We start from the raw sequence: 19,835 nt of genomic DNA, 5'->3' as shown, positions 1-19,835 counted from the left end.
TTCCATTCACAAAAACTGCATTGTGCTGCCCATGCTCCTCTGAGTATCTGGGTTTTGTGTGAGGGGCCTTGTGTGGCAGGATGGGCTATACGCGAAGGCCGTGGACAGAAAAAGCCTGCTTTACAACAGCGAAAACATGTTCATACTCTAGCCTGGCTGCTGAGCAGTGAAATGAATCTCCAGGGCATTGTGTTCAGGGATAAGGGATCCCTGGGAGGCTGTGGGGAAGCATTAGGGCTGGCTTCCATTCACTGCCCTCACAGTGCACACTGCCTGGCTGCCTCTATACGTGCAGCACCAGGAAGGGGTGGGGAGGCAGGACAATGGGACACAATGTGGAGCAAGACCAAGTGATTGCCCTGTAGCAAGGGAAAGTGGCAGAGCTCCTGGCTCAGCATAGCTGGGCAATGAATGACTGCTGGCTGACTGGATGTTGGGGGTTGCCTCCCACCTCTCACTTTGCTCTCTGCTTCAAGCAAATTCAGTATTGCTGTGAAGAGGAGCTGAAGCCACTGCCTCAGAAGGCATCATGTCTGTGGAGAGGTTTTGGGACTAGCTCCCACTTGCCACCCAGACAGAGCATGCTACCTGGGCAACCCTGCACATGTAATCCTAGGAAGGGGCAGAGGAACCAATGAGCAGAGCAGGGACAGAGGAGTACTCCTGCAAAGAAGGGGGACAGCTGTGGTGTGGGAGGCCATTGTCCTCAAGATAGGAGGAGCAGCAGAGCTCCTAGCTCAGCCTATCTGCAGGACAGCTCCACTTTCAACCCTCACCCACTCTAGGGTTGCATGTTCAGAGGCACCTAAGCAGCATGAACTAAAATCTGGCTATGCTCTTGTGACCAGGAAGACGACATTTTTGCAAGAAGCTGCTGCTGATCAGTCTCAATTGAGAACCATTCAGGCTCTCTGTTGTACACTAGCCTGCAAGCACCTTGTGAGCTGCTCCTACTTGCAAAGGGAGGTGTGGCTGCAAGCAGCCATAGACTGCACCACAGATTGTTAGCATAAGAAGGATTAAGGAAATTGTCCTTGGGAAACCTGAAATATATCTGGAGAACTTCTGGAATGTGAGTAAACTTAGAGTTGTGCTCACACAGGAAAGCAATAGGGTTCTGACTCTAGGTCTGAGCTTAATAAGGGCTCAGACTCTGCAGGGTTCTGGGATCCTGAGCTCGAACCCTAGGTTACCATACTTGGTATGTAGATGCAAGCGGGATGAGGCTTGAGCCTGTGTTAGAGCTGGGGCTTTCATTGCTTTAAAGACATGCAGATGTGGTTGCTAGCTAAAAATGATCTTACGTGTGCATGAACTACAGCAGTACAATATCAGTTTTAGCTAGCAGTATCCACAGGGGCCACACCATATCTGTGAATATCCTTGCAGACACCCTTATTCCTGTATGTAAAGGGTGGAGTAGGCCAAGCTTTCTCTGTTCCTTCATTAGTACAAAATATCACAGGATTAGGGCACTTTAGAAGCAGATCTTGGAATCCATATGCACAACATATTTAAAAGAATCATAGTTATTATAATTATTTATAATTTATAAAGTATTTATATATAAAGTAATTTCTGTTTTTTAAAGTGAAATAACATTTTGACTTTTGTGTGTCAAAGTTAAGCATATGTATTCATGTTTACCAAATTGGAGCTTAGATCAGAAAATTGAAGTATTTCTTTATTTTTATGGTGTTTAATGAAACTGATTCTTAACTTAATTTTAATACAAACTTTTCTTATTTCTTTCAGACACAGTGGAATTCTGACTTGTCTAATTTTATTGTGCTGACATAGTAACAAGAGAAGAATGCCAAGTTCCAAAAGTAATTTGGTGTTGTCAAGTGACATTTCAAATGTCAGGGAAATGGCAATTTCAAATGAGAGAGAGACCACTGAAAAGAGTATAACAAGTCTGATTGAGAACAATGGCTATCAAGACTCTGTATACATAAATGCAGCTAAAATTTTTCAAGGCATTCGTAATGAAAAGCCTGAGGATAAAATATTGGTAAGGTATGGTAATGAACTAGAGCCATCCCTACCAGATTTTAAAGATGAATGTTCCCAGCGCTCGTCCTATGAACTGGCATTTAGTGCTCTGAAATGTAAGTAGAAGCTCTTTCCCCTGTCACTAGTAGAAGTGATGTAGTGCAGAAAATATACAACAGTTATATGAAGTATTTGTTATGTGTGTTCAGGGACAACACATGGAGGGGCATGAGGGATCACAGGTGTCCAAATGCCAGTGGGGACACTAGGAGGAGGGCCTTGAACCTGCAATAGGTCTCCACCCTCACCCTTGTCAACTCACAGGCCAAACAGGATTATGGATTCGCTTCACAACAGAGTCGATTAGGGATAGTTGCTTTTATTAATCTCACTACATCACTATTATTACAGGCTTAATATTGCTAGATGATTACACAGCTACTGCAATCAGCATAGGCAGAGCAATGCATAAGAGAGCAACAGGCACTTAGAAATGCTTATGTCCCTTCAGGTTTCAGGGTGTTCCGTTCCTGTCACCTTGCACCAGGCCGCAGTGGATGTTGCTTCTGCTGGGGGAATCCAGGGCACTCTCCGAGGTCTACCCTGGTGAGATTCACCGGCAGGATCCCAGGCTATGATAAGCTGTGTACAGCAGAGGTGGAAACTTCCATCGGAGCCTTCTGAGCTGTAGGCCCCACATAAGAGTCTTCTGTGACAACCCTTAACGGCAGTGATGGGGAGAAGCGAAGCAAGGTGGCCCCAGCTGCTTTGCTTTCTTGGCATGCAGCTACAGGAGAGGGGGCAGGATAACTCCCCCATGCCCTGGTTGGACCATAGCAAACTGGGGTTGCCTTGCTCTGCTTCTTCCCTTCCTCCCCCCACTCCCACTGCTGGGGCCAGACCCCTGGCCTGCCTTGGTTGGGGGGGAAGAGGCAGGGAGAGGTGGGACCTGAAAAGACGGGTTGTTTGGAGAAGGGCCAGGACATGAGGGGTGGGAGGTCTGTCAGCCGACGGTCAGAGCAGGGTGTGTGTGTGTATTACCGAGAAAAAGGTTTAACGTCCGTGTCTTTACTGCTAGGAGCGGGGTCCCGTCGCAGAAGGCAGCCAACAGGCTGACAGACGCCCTGGGTTCATAGGAAGAGCCTATTACATCTCAGATTTTAGCTGCTAGAATACAGGATCCCTTCACAGCGGGCAGTCCAAGAAAGACTGAGAGATGCCCCAACGAATCTGTCACCTGGGAGTGACACAATCCAAACACCCAAGCTCTTCCTATACCTGTCCCTTATGACCGGCTGAAGTTCTTTTAAATTGTGCTTGGTTCTGTTACAGCAACTGAAGGAGTCAGGTTAAAACTTAAACAGTTACAGGTTTATTGTTACAGGGTAAACTTAGCTGTTAAATGCTACTACTGTGTTACAGATAACACAGCCACTACAAAGGACAGGACAGAAATTACACTAATAAGTCACTTACAGTTACCATGAAACCCTTTTGGTTCTCTGAGCTCTTATTAAATGCATGCAAAATAGACACCTAGCAGGTATATATTCTCACCCCTGCATTCCAGACTTTGCGTGGCCAACGTCTTTCTCTCAATCCCTCAGGAAGAAGTAGGGCGAGGTTGGGCATCCCACAGACCTCGGGAGACAATCAATACCTGCCAGCAGGTGTAGATGATTGGAGCTCAAATGGGGTGGGCTACTAAACCCCCCTTTATACCCTTTGGGTCATGTAGGCTTCTTCCTGGTCTCAGGTGGCCAATTAGGAAAAATGGCTTTGAATGCCAAGTTTCCCATGAAGGGTGCAAAGCCTCATTCACACCTGGGAAAATGCAGACAATGGGCACCTCTGGTATGTAATGGGCGAAGATTCCTCTCCTGGGACAGTGCAGGCGTGTCAACTACTGGTACTAGCCATCAGGGCGACGGGAGGCCCCGGGTCGTCAGCTAGCCCATTTACTGTCTGGTTTCTGTTTATGGTAGAGTCAGGGACAGGCAGCACACCTGCGTTCCCAGGGCATCAAAGGCTGACTGCCTTTCTCTTGCTGTCTGGGGGGAGGAGGGACAAGATGGGGTTCATGTCTGGCTACAAGGTCACGTGGCTGAAGGGGCCCCCTGGTTTCTCCCTATCAGTCACCTGTGTGAGTGTGTTGGTATGATCACATACATTGATGGGCAAGAAGGATGGTTCAGTAGTTAAAATGCTAGCCTGTGCTTCTGTGTTTATTTTACTTAAAGATTAGTTTTAAATCAACTAGCATCCCAGGACAACTGAAATTAATGGGTAGTAGTGGACGGTGTACTGGGGAGAAAGTTGGACATCAGTATTTATGAGAGAGCCAATGTGTATATTAGATCAGCTATGCTCAAGTGCTTTGAAGGAAACATTTTTATCTGTTAAACAGTTTGAATACTGTAACAAATTCTTGTTACAAAGCAAAATAGTGTAAGTACTTTGTTTTATTTTTCATTAAGTTTTTGCTGCTGTTTCCTGTAAAGGAAAAGAAGTGCGAATTCTGTCCATATCAGCAATAAGTAAATACATTAAATTTTACTCCCTTCACAAACAGAACATGCTGTGTTAACCATTATCAACTAAATCATTCATCCAAATTAAGAGCCTGATTCTTCCCCTTCCCCATGTTATTCCTGCATAGGAACAGGAACAATGATTTTTAACTGAGAAGTTGATTTATGGGTTCTTTCCATGTGGGAGGAAGGAGTGAAGTGTGGCTCATGAGGAGTAGCATGAAATTCGACCTCCCAACACATGGGGAGCTGGGATGGAGTGAGGGCTGAATGGAGACCAAGACCACAAAGAACCTTTGTGTCCACACTGCCTTCTCATACCTAAGGATGTTAAGGACTTGTCAACTGTCCAATAAGCAAATGCTTATCAGATAGTTGAGTCAACTACTCACTTCTCCCCACCCCCTTGTTGCCTCTATCAGATAGAGGCAGCAAAGGGCGGGAGAGGGAAAGAGGGGGTACTTCAAAGCGGCAGTGCCGTGTGGAGCCCAGGGTACAGCATTTCAAAGGGGCAGTGCCACGTGGAGCCCAGGGTCAGCGGGACTTCCCGCTGGCCGCACGCAGAGTTCCAACTTTGAAATGCACAAGAGCCCCCACTGGGGCTCTTGTACATTTCAGAGGAGGAATGTGGGAGTGACTGTTGAGTAGTTGATGGAAATTCCATCGACTACTCAACTAGTAAATTCATCGATATTTAACATCCTTACTTGTATCTAGCCCTATGAGAACACAGCCGGCTACTAAATGCCAAACTTTACCAAATAGTATGGTAAGGTACAGTTCTTCTCTTGATGACAGAGTCATCTCAGGTTGATTGGCTAGCACTGTGAATAACTGTTCTAGACTAGTGCCATGTAGGTCATCAGCAAGACTCAGGGAGAGACATCTTGCTGAGCAATAGCTTCCCTTGCTTTCTTAGAAAAAGACACTAACTTAAAATATTATTTTGAAATACATTATATCAAGTTAGTCTTCATTAAAAAATAGAAGCTTAAAATAGATGTGAAATGTTTTGTTAGGGGAATCTTCCAGAATTACCCTATCAGGAAGAGGGTGAAGAGGATAAGGATGGACAGTCTTTTAAGAGTAAATTAAAGCTGCATCCTCACCAAAATGGAGTTTGAGTATTCATATTGTTTGGCCATTTGTAAATCATGTCACCTAGCTTTGTTCAATGTTTGCAGGCTTGTAGCAGCATCTTCTCACTTTATATTTGACACTTCTGCTGTGTCCTCTGGTGGTACTTGCCCATGTAATTTCACTCCTTTTTGTGACTGAAGAATGACAGAAGTCCCAGTTGTATAGTGGAATACTATTTCAAGCAAATCATTTGCCTGGATAGCCTGTTATTCCGCCTGCAGAGCAGCTTTCCAGTGCTTGACAGTCTGTGTTGTTTTCTTCCACAGTCCGTCTAACTGGGACTTCTGTCTTTCTTTACCTGTGGATAAAGAGACCTAACACATTTAATTAATGCCTGGCAATAATTAAGCATGGTATCATCCATTAAATGAATGTCCATCTGGGCAAGGGCCAGTGGGGATGCTGCCAGTAGTCGCATTGGGTGCCCTGTCAGGATTTCACGAGGGCTGAGTCCAGTCTTCTGATTGTTTGGGCAGGGAGATAACTGTTAGTCGTTGATTTATGTAATGGGAAAGTATATATACTGGCCTTTTAATTGCTTGTATTTGAAGATCTGTCGTAAGGAAGGGGGGCTGCCACTTGTCTTCCCTTGCAACTGCTCGAAATAAACTGCCTCTGACTTGTTGCTTACCAAAACGCAGAGTGAGGACTTGTTTTCTTCCACAAGACTCCAAGAGAGAAAGAAACATTTCAAAAATTGAGAAGCAAAGAGGGCGAGAGGGCGGAATAACAGTTGCTCAACTGGCAAACATGGCATTTCTCTTTAGAAACTTTAGAGGCTGCACAAATGCCATGCTGGCTTGTCTCTCGGCACCAGAAGTTGGTCCAGTAAGATATTACCTCACCCATCTTGTCATGCTTGTCCACACTGTCCTTGAAGTGGCCAAAAGGCAGTTGTTCAAAGAATTATGTGTTGTGTCTGTATTTACTCTAGAATAGTGTTTCACAATTTTATTTGGCCATGGAACCCTTTTAAACTCGGAAGAATTTCGAGAAACCCCTAGGGAAAATTTGTCGAACCAAAAAATAAAAGGGGTGGTGGGGGGTCAGGACCTGAGCACCACAACATAATAATGAACAAATGCTAAATAAGGTCATGAGATCAACATTTAGTTTAATTGCACATATTTAAAAACAAAAATCACATTTAATGTGTACAAAAAACTAAAGCTCAAAAACTAATATGAATTATATTGGCAGTTTTCAATGTGAAGAGTGGTTTTTCTTCTTTTCTTGGCAAATTCTTTTTATATTTTGTTTAATACTAAAAAGTTGGATTTGCATATCTGGCGCTGCATTCAGCTGATTTCTGTATTTTGTTTTTGTTGCTGAATAATTCGAGAACCCAGTTTCACACAAGTATGTGCTGGTGAAGGTTAACAACTGACGAATTGCACATCTTGATAAAGCTGAATATTCTTGACATAAGCCACACAAACGTAATCAGAGAAACTTCTTTAAATTTTTGTATTAATTGGCCATATGAAGTGATTTCAATTAGGTTTTCATAATCTTGCATAGAAAAACTGACTGGCTTTCCTGTTATACTTAAGGGATTTCAAATCCAGTTATTGTTTTCATTTATGGTTGGAAAATATTTCATGATGTTTGTGTATAAATCACAAAGATGATCTGCAAAGACCTGGCCAGGAAGAAGAGTACAGAAGAAAGCTTGGGGCAGAGTTGTCTGGCCAGGAGGGTCTTGGGGCAGGGTGCCTGGCCAGAAGGGAGGGTATAGGAGGGGACTTGGGCAGGGTGTCTGGTCTGGAGGGAGGGGACTTGGGGCAGGGTGTCAGAGCAAACTGGGAATGCGGGCTCTTGCGGGGGGTGGGAGAAGTGGAGTGAGGGGGATATGAGTGCGGGGTCTGGGCATGAGGGGGGACACTTACCTGGCTTGGCACCCTGCTACACCAGGGAAAGCCTCCAAGCAACATGCTCTTGTTCCTGGGGTAGGGGGGAAGAGAGGAGAATGCATGTTATCCAGGAGTTGACACCTCCATCAGACCAGTCACCCCACCACTGTGTTTTGACATGGCCTTAATATTAACTGAGGGATTTTTAGGTTATCAAGGAATATTCTTTGTAAAAGTAGAGGAGCTGCAGCACCAGGTTATGCTTCCCACTGACGGGGGGTGGAGGGGGCGGGGCGGGGAAGAGGGGCAAGGGGAGGGGAGGGTGTAGAAACCCTGACCTTGCCCTCCAGATCAAAGTCTGCCACTTCCTCAGCAGGCTGGGGAGGGGCGCAGGGGAGAGAGAGCAGCAGCACACGGGGGGCAGCAGAGCCCGAGCGCACCCCAGGTGCGGGAGGGAGAGCAGCAGAGCCTGAGCCAGGTTCCACACAGACAGCAGTTTAAAAACGCCAAGGTCTGAGAGTGGCTTCTCAGCTCTGGCCACTCCTCCCCCTCCCAGCACCAACCGCTGTAAAAGCAGCCGCCTGCACACGACAGGGAGTCGGCTGCAAGGCACCGGGACAGGGTAGTCCTGCAGGATGAGGAGGGGCCAGGCCGTGCTTGGGGGTGGGCAGTCACAGTGGGTGGTGGAGTGGCCAAAGCCTCGCACCCCCAGAAGCCCATCCTTGCTGGCAAAGCCCCAATGGAAGCTGCCTACGGGTTCTGCAGGGGGTGGGGGAGTAGAATTTTTTCGCAGAACTCTTGAGTTCCATCTTGCGGAACCCAGGGTTCCACGGAGCGCCATTTGGGAAATACTGCTCTAGAAATAGTGAGACCCATGATAGAGAGATACTGGGCATTGTCATATTTTGTGGGAATTTAACAGTAGATGATGGTGGACTCAGCATTCTGCAGGATTTATCCCAGTATGACTGCATCACAAACGTGAGTCAGCATTAAAAAAATGAGGAACAAGTTAGTATTCATGGGAACTACCTAAAGTATTTGGTGGCATTAGGTTTTTGTCACGGGACAGGACTCATCAATGTGGCACCTCCTGCTGGTCACTTAGGGAATCAGCACTCCTGCCTCAGAGTGCCCTCTTTGTCAGTGTCCAAGCCTCTGTGGCAGGTCTTCTGTTGGTTCAGCTCAGTGTCCCTCCTGCCCACTGTGTCCTTTCCTCCTAGTACTGTCCTATGTTGGTGCCCTGACACACTGGGGTCCTTCCCTCCCAGGTGACCCCCATTTCCTCTATACCCACCTTATCTTATTGACCCACTACCAGGCATCTTCTAGACCCTGCCTCAGGGGAAAACTGCAGTTTAAAATGGCCACTCATTGGCAGAGGGGTGTAGACCTGCTGTCTCCTCCTATCCTGGGTGTCTCCCTGCAGCCCTAGTACTCTCAAGTCTTGCCTCAGGCCCTGCAGCTTGGGAGTGAGGTCAGACCAGAGCTCACCAGCTCTGCCTGCCTTTCCCTAGTTCTACTCTGTTTGGGTACATCTGTACAGTGCTGTATAGCTCGAAATAAGCTACATAATTCGAGCTACACAAATTGCATAGTTTATTTTGAAATGGACCGCTATTACGACAAGTCCCTTAATCCTTATGGAATGAGGTTTACCGGGACGTTGGAATAGCAAGCCTGTTTCGAATATATTTTGTAATAATGGGCTTGTTGTTAAGATGCAGAAAATGCTATTTCAGGATACTGGACATATCCCAAAATAGCATCACTGTCTAGAGATGTACCCTTTCAGGAAGCCTCTAGCTTCTAGGCAATCCACCTAGATCAAGAGTGCTCTCTCCTCCACTCCAGCTGGGCCCCTAATTGGTTATACCTCAACTGCAGGCTCCACCATCTCAGCCCTCTCCCAGGTATGGGTTTTAACCCTTATAGTGATAGTGTGGGGCAGATGCTCAATCATAGTTTCCCTTTATCAAATAGAAAATAATAATTTTTCCTGACCAAATACTAATAAACTTTCATTGGGTAAAGTTCAGAATTAAACCGTAGACATTTGAGGAATGGAAACAGAAGTACATTCCATCGTCTTTTTGCTATTGTGACATTCTCATCTTAAAGATATAGCACAGGCATCTTTCACCCAGCTCTGAATCTAAAAGAAACTTAAGGAACTGTTACTTTTTATTCATGGCAATTCAGTATTTCTTCTGAGGTAGGAACAAAAAGATTTCTTATTAATGAGGGGATCAGAGTGCCAGAAAATGCAATGAACAAAAAGTAAAGTATAGTCTTGAAACATCTTAAGACTATCTCCTAGAAACTTTCTTCTAAAAAGTCTTGTGCACAAAACTAGGGATGTAAATGACTAATCGACTAGACATACTAGTTGACTAGTCGCTCCCCCACTCTTGCTGCAGGGAAAGAGGAGGGGATGCTAGGGGGAGCCGGCTTAAAAGCCAGTTCCCCTCAGCTCCAGCTCTGTGGGAGGGGGTGCAGGGACTCAGTGGAAACACTGCATGGAGTCTAGGGCCAGCAGGGGACCCGGAGTCCCCCGCTGGTCCTTGGCTCCATGCAGTTTTTCAATCTTTGAAATGCACAAGAACCCCTATTGGAGCTCTTGTACATTTCAAAGGTGGAGTGCCAGGCAGTCTCTTGCTACATTTCAAAACGGAAGCGTCCTTATTGACTAATCAAATAGTCAATGGGAATTCCATTGATTATTTGATTAGTTGATTAATTTTAACATCCTTACACTAAACAGGAAAAAGGTTAATTTAAGCACATTCAAAGGAACAGACAGTAACTAACAATGGAAATTGCTTTCTGGAAAATTCAGAAAACTGAATTGTTTTTCACTGCCTTGTTTATAAACAAGAGTTAAATTGCGTTGCATAGATGTTAATGGAGTGGGCAAAGAAGAAAGGAGGCTACAGGATGTTTATCTCCCTGGATTTGGACAGGTATCCCAAAGAGTTGGAGCCTATCAATATACAGGCAGTCCCCGGGTTACATGGATTCGACTTACATCGGATCCCTACTTACAAATGGAGTGAGGCAACCCCGCACTAGCTGCTTCCTCCCAGCAGACCAGGGAGACGCGAAGCTAGCGCTCCTCCCCCCCCCCCCCCCCAGCAGACCAGGGAGACGCGGAGCGGCTTTTCTCAGCAGACACCTCAGCTTGAGAATAAAGGACTTAGGGAAGTGAGATGTGGGAGAATAAAACTGAGCTCTGGAGAAATGTTTGGCTAGAGTTTCCCCTACAATATGTACTAGTTCCGACTTACATACAAACTCAACTTAAGAACAAACCTACAGTCCCTATCTTGTACGTAACCCGGGGACTGCCTGTATCTTCCCTTCCATTCTGGTTAGCAGAGCTTGGCTGGCCCAGACAAACAATGCCCTTTAAAAGGATAGAGCTAATGTGTGCTTTATCAGTGCTTTCAGTGGTGGTGTTTCTGCAGTAGGCACAATACTTCTCCCCAAACTAGCATGAAAATCAAAGACAGTTTGCTGTTTTCTGCAATGAAAACTACTGGTCTGAATCTGTCTCAGATCTAACTTGAGTAATCTCAGTGGAGGAGACTAGCAAGCAGGTTAAGTCATGGAAGGAAGAGTCTTAGCCTCCAACCTTTCACTGAAGCCACAAATTCTGACCCAGATACCTGTGGTCCTGAAGAAGCCAAACAAAAGCAAAAGAATTGATTGGTTATTGAAGTGCTTAATATTTGAAACCATAAAATAGATTAATTCAAGATATACCCTAAATCTTCCTGCCTGTATGCAGAAATCTAAGAATATGAATACCCCTCTTAGTCTCCTTACCAATGGAAATGCATAACAGAGTTGTCACAAATAAAGGGCCCAGTGAGAATGTCCTCTTTTCCTTCTATCCCCAACCCAAAAATACTGTAGTAGAAGAAAAATTGACGTTTCTCAACAGAAATTAGGAACCCCTTTCTTAGCTTTCCAACTCTGCACCTGTTACTTAAGAGTGAGTAAATGACTGGCAGTTACAAGTATGAACAGACTCCTTTAATAAGGTATTGCTTAATGTAAGGGTACCAGAACTGGACAGATTTCTTCATTGTAAAATAGTAAAAGCAGTGCTTTTGGTAGCATAAAGTGAAGTTCATGGATAGCAGCAGGAGGCTATCTTGTCCTTTCAGTTGCTTGAAGGCACATGCAACAGTGGGCAAAGATGACTGGAGCCACTTAGTGATGTCAAACAACTTTGTACAGGTTAGACCTCCCTGGTGCAGCACCTCGGGACCTGGCTCATCCCAGATGAGGGATTTTGCCATATTAGGGGAGGTAATTTCTGCCCCGCCCCCTGGCCCAGATACTGGCCTCCTAGCTGGCTCCCCTCCTGCCGCCGGCCTTGCTGAAACATCCGTGGTCCTGCTGGACTACAGATATTGCATGACCAAAGAGTCCCAGTTTAAAGAGGTTCAACCTGTAGTATCAACACATTTGAATGGGGATGGGCATTGTTTCATGCTGTCTCTCCTTTATGGGCAAAGACATCATTAATTGTCATGCATACCATTCTATTGCTAGATACCATTGTAGATTAGTTGAGTCAAAGGTACTAAGAAAAATATTCTGTCCATGGTTTATGTGTGGGGTTTAAGTAATAGTCAGATACAGTGCAATAATATAAATCTATTTCCTTCTTAAGAAAATAGATTTATCTTGGAAGTGCTGTGCACAAAAAAAGTCTGAAGCAACAATTAGTGGATGTTGAGCCCTAGAGTTGGGAATGCCATCTACCATTCTCACTTCCAAGGTGCATCATATACTTCTCATTCCCAGGGTTTCTAAAAATGATGAGTGAAATTCTGACCCCACTGATGCCATTGATATCAATTTTGCCATGGACTTCAGTGGGGCCAAGATTCCACCCTATGTCTCCAGAAGGGGAGAGAACTGAAGCCATTCCACCTCTGTAGCTCAGAGTGTAGATGGCAGCTGGAATTTTTTCTTTTTTTTGCCTTCCACTGGAAGTTAGAGAGCCTCTATTGGGAAGTCTATAAAGTAGAAATTGCTATATTGAGAAACTTAAGGGATCAGGACACCTGTATAATTTTCATGAACTTATAAATTTAAGCATTTAAGTTATACATGTGGCCGAATATACATTTTAAAATGTTTTGCACTGAAATTAAAATACTCTGACATGAATGTCATCTGAATTTAGCTATCTTGATATTATACTTTTTGCATTTTAAGCAAAATCACAAGATTTTAAACAACTTTCTGTGTCTTTAATCCACTAATTTATTCTTCAATTTTGCCTTGGTTATGAATTTTATTGACTTACTAACCAATTAGCCCACCATAAGATGGGATTTTCAGGTCTCTCCTCCATGTCGGTCTTCTCTCCTGAGCCTCTGGTCTCTCCCTCTGTCTCTCTCTCTCTCCCTCCTCCTCCTACTGCCTCCTCCCCACCAGCTCTCCTCTGCCTCCTGCCTCTCTCTCTGTCTCTTCTCTTTCCCCCTTTGCCTCTCACTCTCTATTTCTCTTCTCCTCTTCCTCCTGCCTCTTACTCAGGGGACCGTGGAGCCCAAACAGCCATTTGGGCTCCATGCTCCCCGTGCTGCATGGGGAGAACGGAGCCCAAACGGTCGCTTGCGCCACTTGCTCCCACGCGACGGCCTGGCTGAGCGGCGCAGAAGTCAGCTGAGCACCACGGCAGAAGACGAAGGGGGGCGGGACAGTTATGTTCACGGCCAGGGGGCAGGGCCTGGTGCCGCTGTCACGCAACATGTCACCGCCCCGCCCCCCTTCGCCTCCCACCGTGGCGCTCAGCTGACTTCTGTGCCGCTCAGCCGGGCCACTGAGGGGGAGCAAGCGGCCATTTGGACCCCATGCTCCCCATGCAGCATCCCTGTGCTGCATGAGGACCACGACTGCTTGCTCCCCTGCGGTGGCCCACCTGAGCGGTGCAGAAGTCAACCAAGCGCCATGGAGGGAGGCGAAGGACGTGACTCAGGCAACAGCGCCACCCAGAGGGAACGGCCAGGGAGGCAACATCGCTTCCTAGAGGGAACAGCCAGCATTTCAGCGTTACAGAGTCACAGACATTGGGCTACTATATATGAGATACTTCAAATGTCACAGTATTCTACAAATATATTTTACCAATATTTTCTTCTCTTGCAGATCAAGATCTTCTTGAAAATATATTGTTAGATAGCTGCTTTTACCCATGTCAGTCAATAGTAAGTAACTGTTAGAAAACAAGCTATTTTGTAATGTAGTCCATTTTTACATGTATCTAGCATTTTTTTCCATTCTGAAGGATCTTGAAGTACTTATACGTTATTTTACATTTTGAAGCTTCATACAATTTAGACCTGTTGTTTCACCAGAATAGATTTTCATCTATGTGTGTGAAGGGGAAGACAATTATAAATGCCTAAAATAGTTGTGTAAAGGAACCCACTCTTACTGAAAATTCAGCCATTTATAGCCACATAAGAGTTCGACAACTTTGAAAAGCAAGAATATTGAAGAGAATACTTAAACTAAGAAGTTTTGAAAATGTTCTAAAGTTTATTACACCCTTAATTTTGAGTTAATTTAATAGCACTCATGGCACTCTGAGTGAAATTTTCATCATTATAGATATATCAATAACTTTCATTCCAGCTCGGCTTTCCCCTTGATATTTTTTACCCACTACCTTTTCTTGTTCCCTGCCTCCCATTTTTCCTTCTTCCACCCTCCTTCCCTTTTCCCCTATTTATTTTGGTCCTGGTCATCTCAAGAAGTGGGCAGTGCCCACGAAAGCACATGATACCATCTTCATGTTTTGTTAGTCTTTATAGTGCTACCAGACTATTTGTTGTTTTTTTAAAATTGATCCTGTACAGATTAACTTGGCTACCCCCTGAAGCTTCAGTAGACAAAATTATCGATACATTTATAAAATAATCTTATAAAAAGGTGAGCAAATTTACACTAAAGAGTTACTAAAAATTCTTGAACTCCATATGCTCAATTATTAAGTCAGCAAGTTGAACCACAATTACTTGAAGGAGATAGTTTGAATAAACAGCAGCAGTTAATGTTCCACTTTAGCCTGTCAGCAGCATATTTTAGCGTTCAGCATATGGGTGGGGGGAGCTATTGTGACTTTTTGGGCAGAGAAAGATTTGCGGTATTGCAACCGGAAGACCCCATAGCAGTGGGAAATTAAAGTGTCTTTTTCTGAAAACTGACACTCAGATAAATGAGTTATTCTACAGCTATTTATATCTTCTTACAAACAGAAGGGAATGCCAAGGTGGTGATAGTGACTGAATGCCATTTGAGAGGGGAAAGCCTATTATAACAACTTCCATATTTTATACATTTATTTTGGGTCATCATATTGATGAGCTAACATCCAAGTAACTTTCATTATTTCTTTGACTTTAGATCATGAAATCTTAGAAATGTACAGTTGGAACAGCGGGAATAGCCCGCAAGAGGTCCATGCCCTCCTCCTGCCCATCCATCACTTACGTGTGTGTCATACACACACAATCAGGACTAGGTATACCTAGATCACCTCTAAAGAGTGTTTGTTTGATGTGTTCTTAAATGACTCCAGAGAACTTGTTGCAGTGCTCAATTATCCTTATAGTTTCAAAAATTCTCCCACTAGCTAACCTAAATCTCCCCGGTTACAAACTAAGGCATGGGTTGGCAGCCTTTCAGAAGTGTCGTGCCAAGATTTAACTAACTTCTGTTTACAGGTCTGCATGCCATTGATACTTCTTAAAGTCAATAATAGTCCTGCTTACATTTTAGCAGCTTCGTTAATAAATAAAGTAAGATGCAAATCTTACCGTTTAGTATGATTCTTGGCCTGGCTTTCCCTTGCTAAGTTCTCCAATCTCAGGCTCGTAGTTTGATACTTTTAAGTAGCACACAAGCCTCTGTCTCCAGCACCGCTCCACCAGTAATGATGGCAGAAAAAACAATACCCCGATCCCCCGCTGCAGCAGCAGCCACCGCCACAGCAGCTCCCTGGCACTCCCATGCCACACCACTGCCCCAGGTCCAGCCTTCCCCAGGGATGAAGCTGGGGCCAGAGCAATGTGCTGACTTCCCAGCTGTCCTGGGTGGCAGCTGAAGAGGTCAGAGGTGCTGCAGCTGCAGCCACATAGTTCCCAGCTGGCCCCAGAGGCACCACAGCTATGCAGTTCCTGGGCTGGCCCCAGAGGCCGGAGGTGCCACTGCCGTGGCCACACAGTTCCTGGGCTGGCCCCAGAGGCAGCACTGTTTCAGCCCCAGCACTACCTCCTCCCACCGCCGCTAGGCTCAGGGGAAGAGGGAAGTCTCCAGCGACAGCACAGGCACACTGCTGCATGGGAGAGGAGGGGCTGAGCTGCTGCGACATGCTGCTCAAAATCAGCTCTGGCATGCGTGCCATAGGTTGCTAACCCCTGAACTAAGGTCTTCTTGTCTTATGCCTCCTGTCCACAAGTGTAACAGCCCTTTCAGATATGTAAAACTTATGTTTCATATATCTTTTAGACTAAAGACACCATTCTTCCAACCTTTTTTCAGAAGTTGCTTTTTAAACCTTTTTTTTGGGGTGAGATGGGGGAGGCACTCATTGACAGCTTTCTAAAAATGCAATGAGGAAAATTTCACTCAGAGGGTGGGAAATCTGTATACTTTTTCTTAGAGAGATGTCCCCGTGGGTGCTCCACATTACGTTGGTGCACTACTGCCAAGCCTTAGAGCAGATTTCATAGCAGCGTCCCTGGGGCCTCATAGGCCAGCAGTCACGCGCTGTTAGGCTGCAGGCATCGCGCATGCCTCCCCCACTCCTCAGTTCCTTCTCTACTGCCTCCAGCAATTGATGGACTGAGCAGTGCTCCCTAGCTTCTTCGCATCTTCATGATTATACTTTTTAAAACCAGTTAAATTAATTATAATAGTTAGTGAGTTTTAAATAGTTGTTTACTTCGTTAGTTTACAGAAAAAAAAGAGAAGAAAAGAAAGAAAAAAATCTTAATTAGTATAGGGGCTTTCTTCTTTTTCTCCCAGTTAATCTCTCCCTGCAGTCTCTGACTGCTTACACAGGCATGCCTGGATCACCTGGCTTTAAACGCTGCACCTCCTGTAAAAAGCATATTCTGCTTTTGGATGGTCACTCACAATGCTTCCACTGTCTTGGAGAGCAGCATATCTCTCAGAAATGCCCTCACTGCACAAAGCTAAAATCGCGGGCATGGAAAGACAGAGACCTCTGGCTCAAATTATTTTTATTAGAAAACTTTCTGATCCAGGCCAACAGTCCAAGGAACTCAAACAGTGGGGATCCAAAAAGTGATCCACCTCAGCACCTCAAGGGGCTATGTCACCAAAACGGCCATCCTCATCACGGCCGGTACCAAGAGCACCAGTGGCACTGCACCTCAGCACGTATGATACCGCCAGTGGAGACTGACAGCGCTCATGCGCTAAATCTCATTCTGAGGCGACAGGCTTCAAGATGCCTGCCTCATTGGCTGCAGCACCATCCAGCAATGATACGATCTTGCTGACACAACATGAGAACGCAGCACTGACTACGTTCGCAGGCGCCTCAGCAGTGGTACACAAAATATACAGTTGATAGGTGCATGCCTTGATTTGACAATGGCCACCGCATCCCTACCTACAGACCGTTTTCAAAAAATTGTGGCCTCGGTAAATACCTTACGATTCAGCCCGCACACAACAGCACTCGAATACCTTTGGCTGTTGGGGCACATGGCAGCGTGCAACTTTGTAGTCAGCAATGCCCATCTGTACATGAGATGCTTACAGAGCTGGCTGGGACAGGTGTACAAACCCAATGTCCATCCGCTATCCAAATCCCTTGCTCTTCCAGGAATAGTAATGGAATCCTTACGCTGGTGGCCTAGCCCACGAAACTTGTGTTCTGGAGTCTCCATCACAACCATCCGTCTCTATGATGACAGATGCATCTCATACAGGACGGGGTGCTCATCTGCGTTGTCATGGGCCTGTGATTCAGCACCGACAAGAATTTGCCCATAAACATCCTAGAACTGCAGTCAGTCAAGAATGCATATGTCAAATTTCTCCCATTCATCGCCAACGGACACATGAGACTGTACATAGACAACAGCACAGCAATGTTTTACATAAATCCATCAGGGTGGAGCCCAATCTCAAGCACTCTGCACAGAGGCCATAGCACTTTGGAACTGGTGTCTGAAATACAACACAATTATCACTGCAGTGCATCTTCCAGATGCCCTGAATACAATGGCAGATGCACTCAGAAGAGCCCTCCTGGTTGAGCACAAATTGCAAATGAACCCACACATATTGGCAGACATCTTCCACCTATGGGGTCACCCTACCATAGATCTGTTTGCCACACTGTCCAACAGTCAATGCCCTCTATTCTGTTCCATGGTAGGAATAGGCAAGGGATCGATGGGGGATGCCTTTCTCATCACATGGACACCTCACCTATTCTACATATTTCTTCTGATTCTCCTATTGAACAAGGTAGTTCACAAGATAAGGAGGGACAGGCCCGTCTCATACTTATATCACCAGTGGATGTGATATACCTTGACTTTAGCAAGGCTTTTGATACAGTCTCCCACAGTATTCTTGCCAGCTAGTTAAGGGAATGTGGATTGGATAAATGGACAGTAAGATGGATAGAAAGATGGCTAGAAGGCCGGGCCCAGCGGTCAGTTTCTAGTGGAGTGCCCCAAGGTTCGGTTCTAGGACCGGTTTTGTTCAATATCTTTCTTAATGACCTGGATGAGGAGATGGATTGCACCCTCAGCAAGTTTTCAGATGACACTAAGCTAGGGGGAGAGGTAGATACGCTTGAGGGCAGATACAGGGTCCAGAGTGACTTAAACAAATTGGAGGAATGGGCCACAAGAAATCTGATAAGGTTCAACAAGGAGAAGTGCAGAGTCCTGCACTTGGGATGAAAGAATCCCAAGCATTGTTACAGGCTGGGGACCAACCAGCTAAGTAGCAGTTCAGCAGAAAACAACCTGGGGGGTTACAGTGGATGAGAAGCTGGATATGAGTCAACAGTGTGCCCTTGTAGCCAAGAAGGCTAATGGCATATTAGGGTGCATTAGGAGGAGCATTGCCAGCAGAGCCAGAGAAGTGATTATTCCCCTTTATTTGGCTCTGGTAAAGTCACATCTGGAGTATTGCATTCAGTTCTGGGCCCCCCACTACAAAAAAGATGTGGATGCATTGGAGAGTGTCCAGTGGAGGGCAACCAAAATTATTAGGGTTCTGGAGCATATGACCTCTGAGGAGAGGCTGAGGGAGTTGGGTCTATTTAGTCTGCAGATGCAAAGAGTGAGGGGGATTTGATAGCAGCCTTCAACTTCTGGAAGGGAAGTTCCAAAGAGGATGGAGAAAGGCTGTTATCAGTAGTGACAGATGGCTGAACAAGGAGCAATAGTCTCAAGTTGTGGTGGGAGAAGTCCAGGTTGGATATTAGGAAAATCTGTTTCACTAGGAGAGTGGTAAAGCACCGGAATGGGTTACCTAGGGAAGTAGTGGAGTCTTCATCCCTAGAGGTTTTTAAGTCTCGGCTTGACAAACCCCTGGCTGGGTTGACTTAGTTGGGATTGGTCCTGCCTAGAGCAGGGGGCTGGACTTGATGACCTTCTGAGGTCTCTTCCAGCTTTATGATACTACGATACCAGCAGGGCCATGCCAGCCATGGTTTCCTTCCTAGCGGCGGTGTCCTATGCCCCACTGATCCACTTACCTTGCATCAGGGATCTCCTTCACCTGGGCTCCCATGATGCCCATCTGAACCTCCACTCACTACACTTGAAGGTGTGGCTCCTGGATGGTTCTCTGACCTAGAGTTGACCTGCTCACATCAAGTACAAATGGTCCTTCTATAAAGTAGGGCACAGAGCACCCACAAGACTTACCTTCAGAAATGGAAAAGATTCTCGACGTGATATGCTTGTCACCAGCTGGTTCCTCAACATTCCCCTTACCTACTGTCCTTGACTATCTTCTGCACCTTAAACAAGCAGGCCTCACAGTAAGCTGCATTAAAGTTCACTTTGTGGCCATTACTATGTTCTACTCCAAGATGGAAGACTTATCCATATTTGCTCATGCACTCACCAAGAGGTTCTTAAAAGGCCTTCAGGTACTTTATCCAGATATCAATCTATCAGTATAATCATGGGACCTGCATTTAGTATTGAATTCTCTAACTAGGCTGCCCTTCGAACCAATGGTGACCACCTCATTATTACACTTGCCTATGAAAACTGTTTTCCTGGTAGCT

The 19,835-nt window shown here is 45.5% G+C and overlaps 1 protein-coding gene across 5 annotated transcripts in view; it reads left to right on the top strand.

Moving 5' to 3' along the window:
* NSUN7 (NOP2/Sun RNA methyltransferase family member 7) overlaps positions 1–19,835 on the top strand; it is an 86,817-nt gene that overhangs the window by 15,378 nt on the left and 51,604 nt on the right. For 4 of the 5 annotated variants that reach the window (XM_006129491.4, XM_075930535.1, XM_075930536.1 and 1 more), the window contains 2 exons: positions 1,756–2,111; positions 13,688–13,746. In XM_006129491.4, coding sequence (XP_006129553.1) covers positions 1,814–2,111; positions 13,688–13,746 — 357 coding nt within the window. In that variant the 5' untranslated portion in view covers positions 1,756–1,813. Of the gene's footprint in view, positions 1–1,755; positions 2,112–2,506; positions 2,602–13,687; positions 13,747–19,835 lie in introns of those variants that run through there. The other variant, XM_075930537.1, reaches the window with a different exon arrangement.

This window comes from Pelodiscus sinensis, chromosome 5 (genome assembly GCF_049634645.1).
Source record: "Pelodiscus sinensis isolate JC-2024 chromosome 5, ASM4963464v1, whole genome shotgun sequence".
Classification (NCBI taxonomy): Eukaryota; Metazoa; Chordata; order Testudines; family Trionychidae; genus Pelodiscus; species Pelodiscus sinensis.
This window is presented reverse-complemented; position numbering and strand designations above follow the sequence as displayed.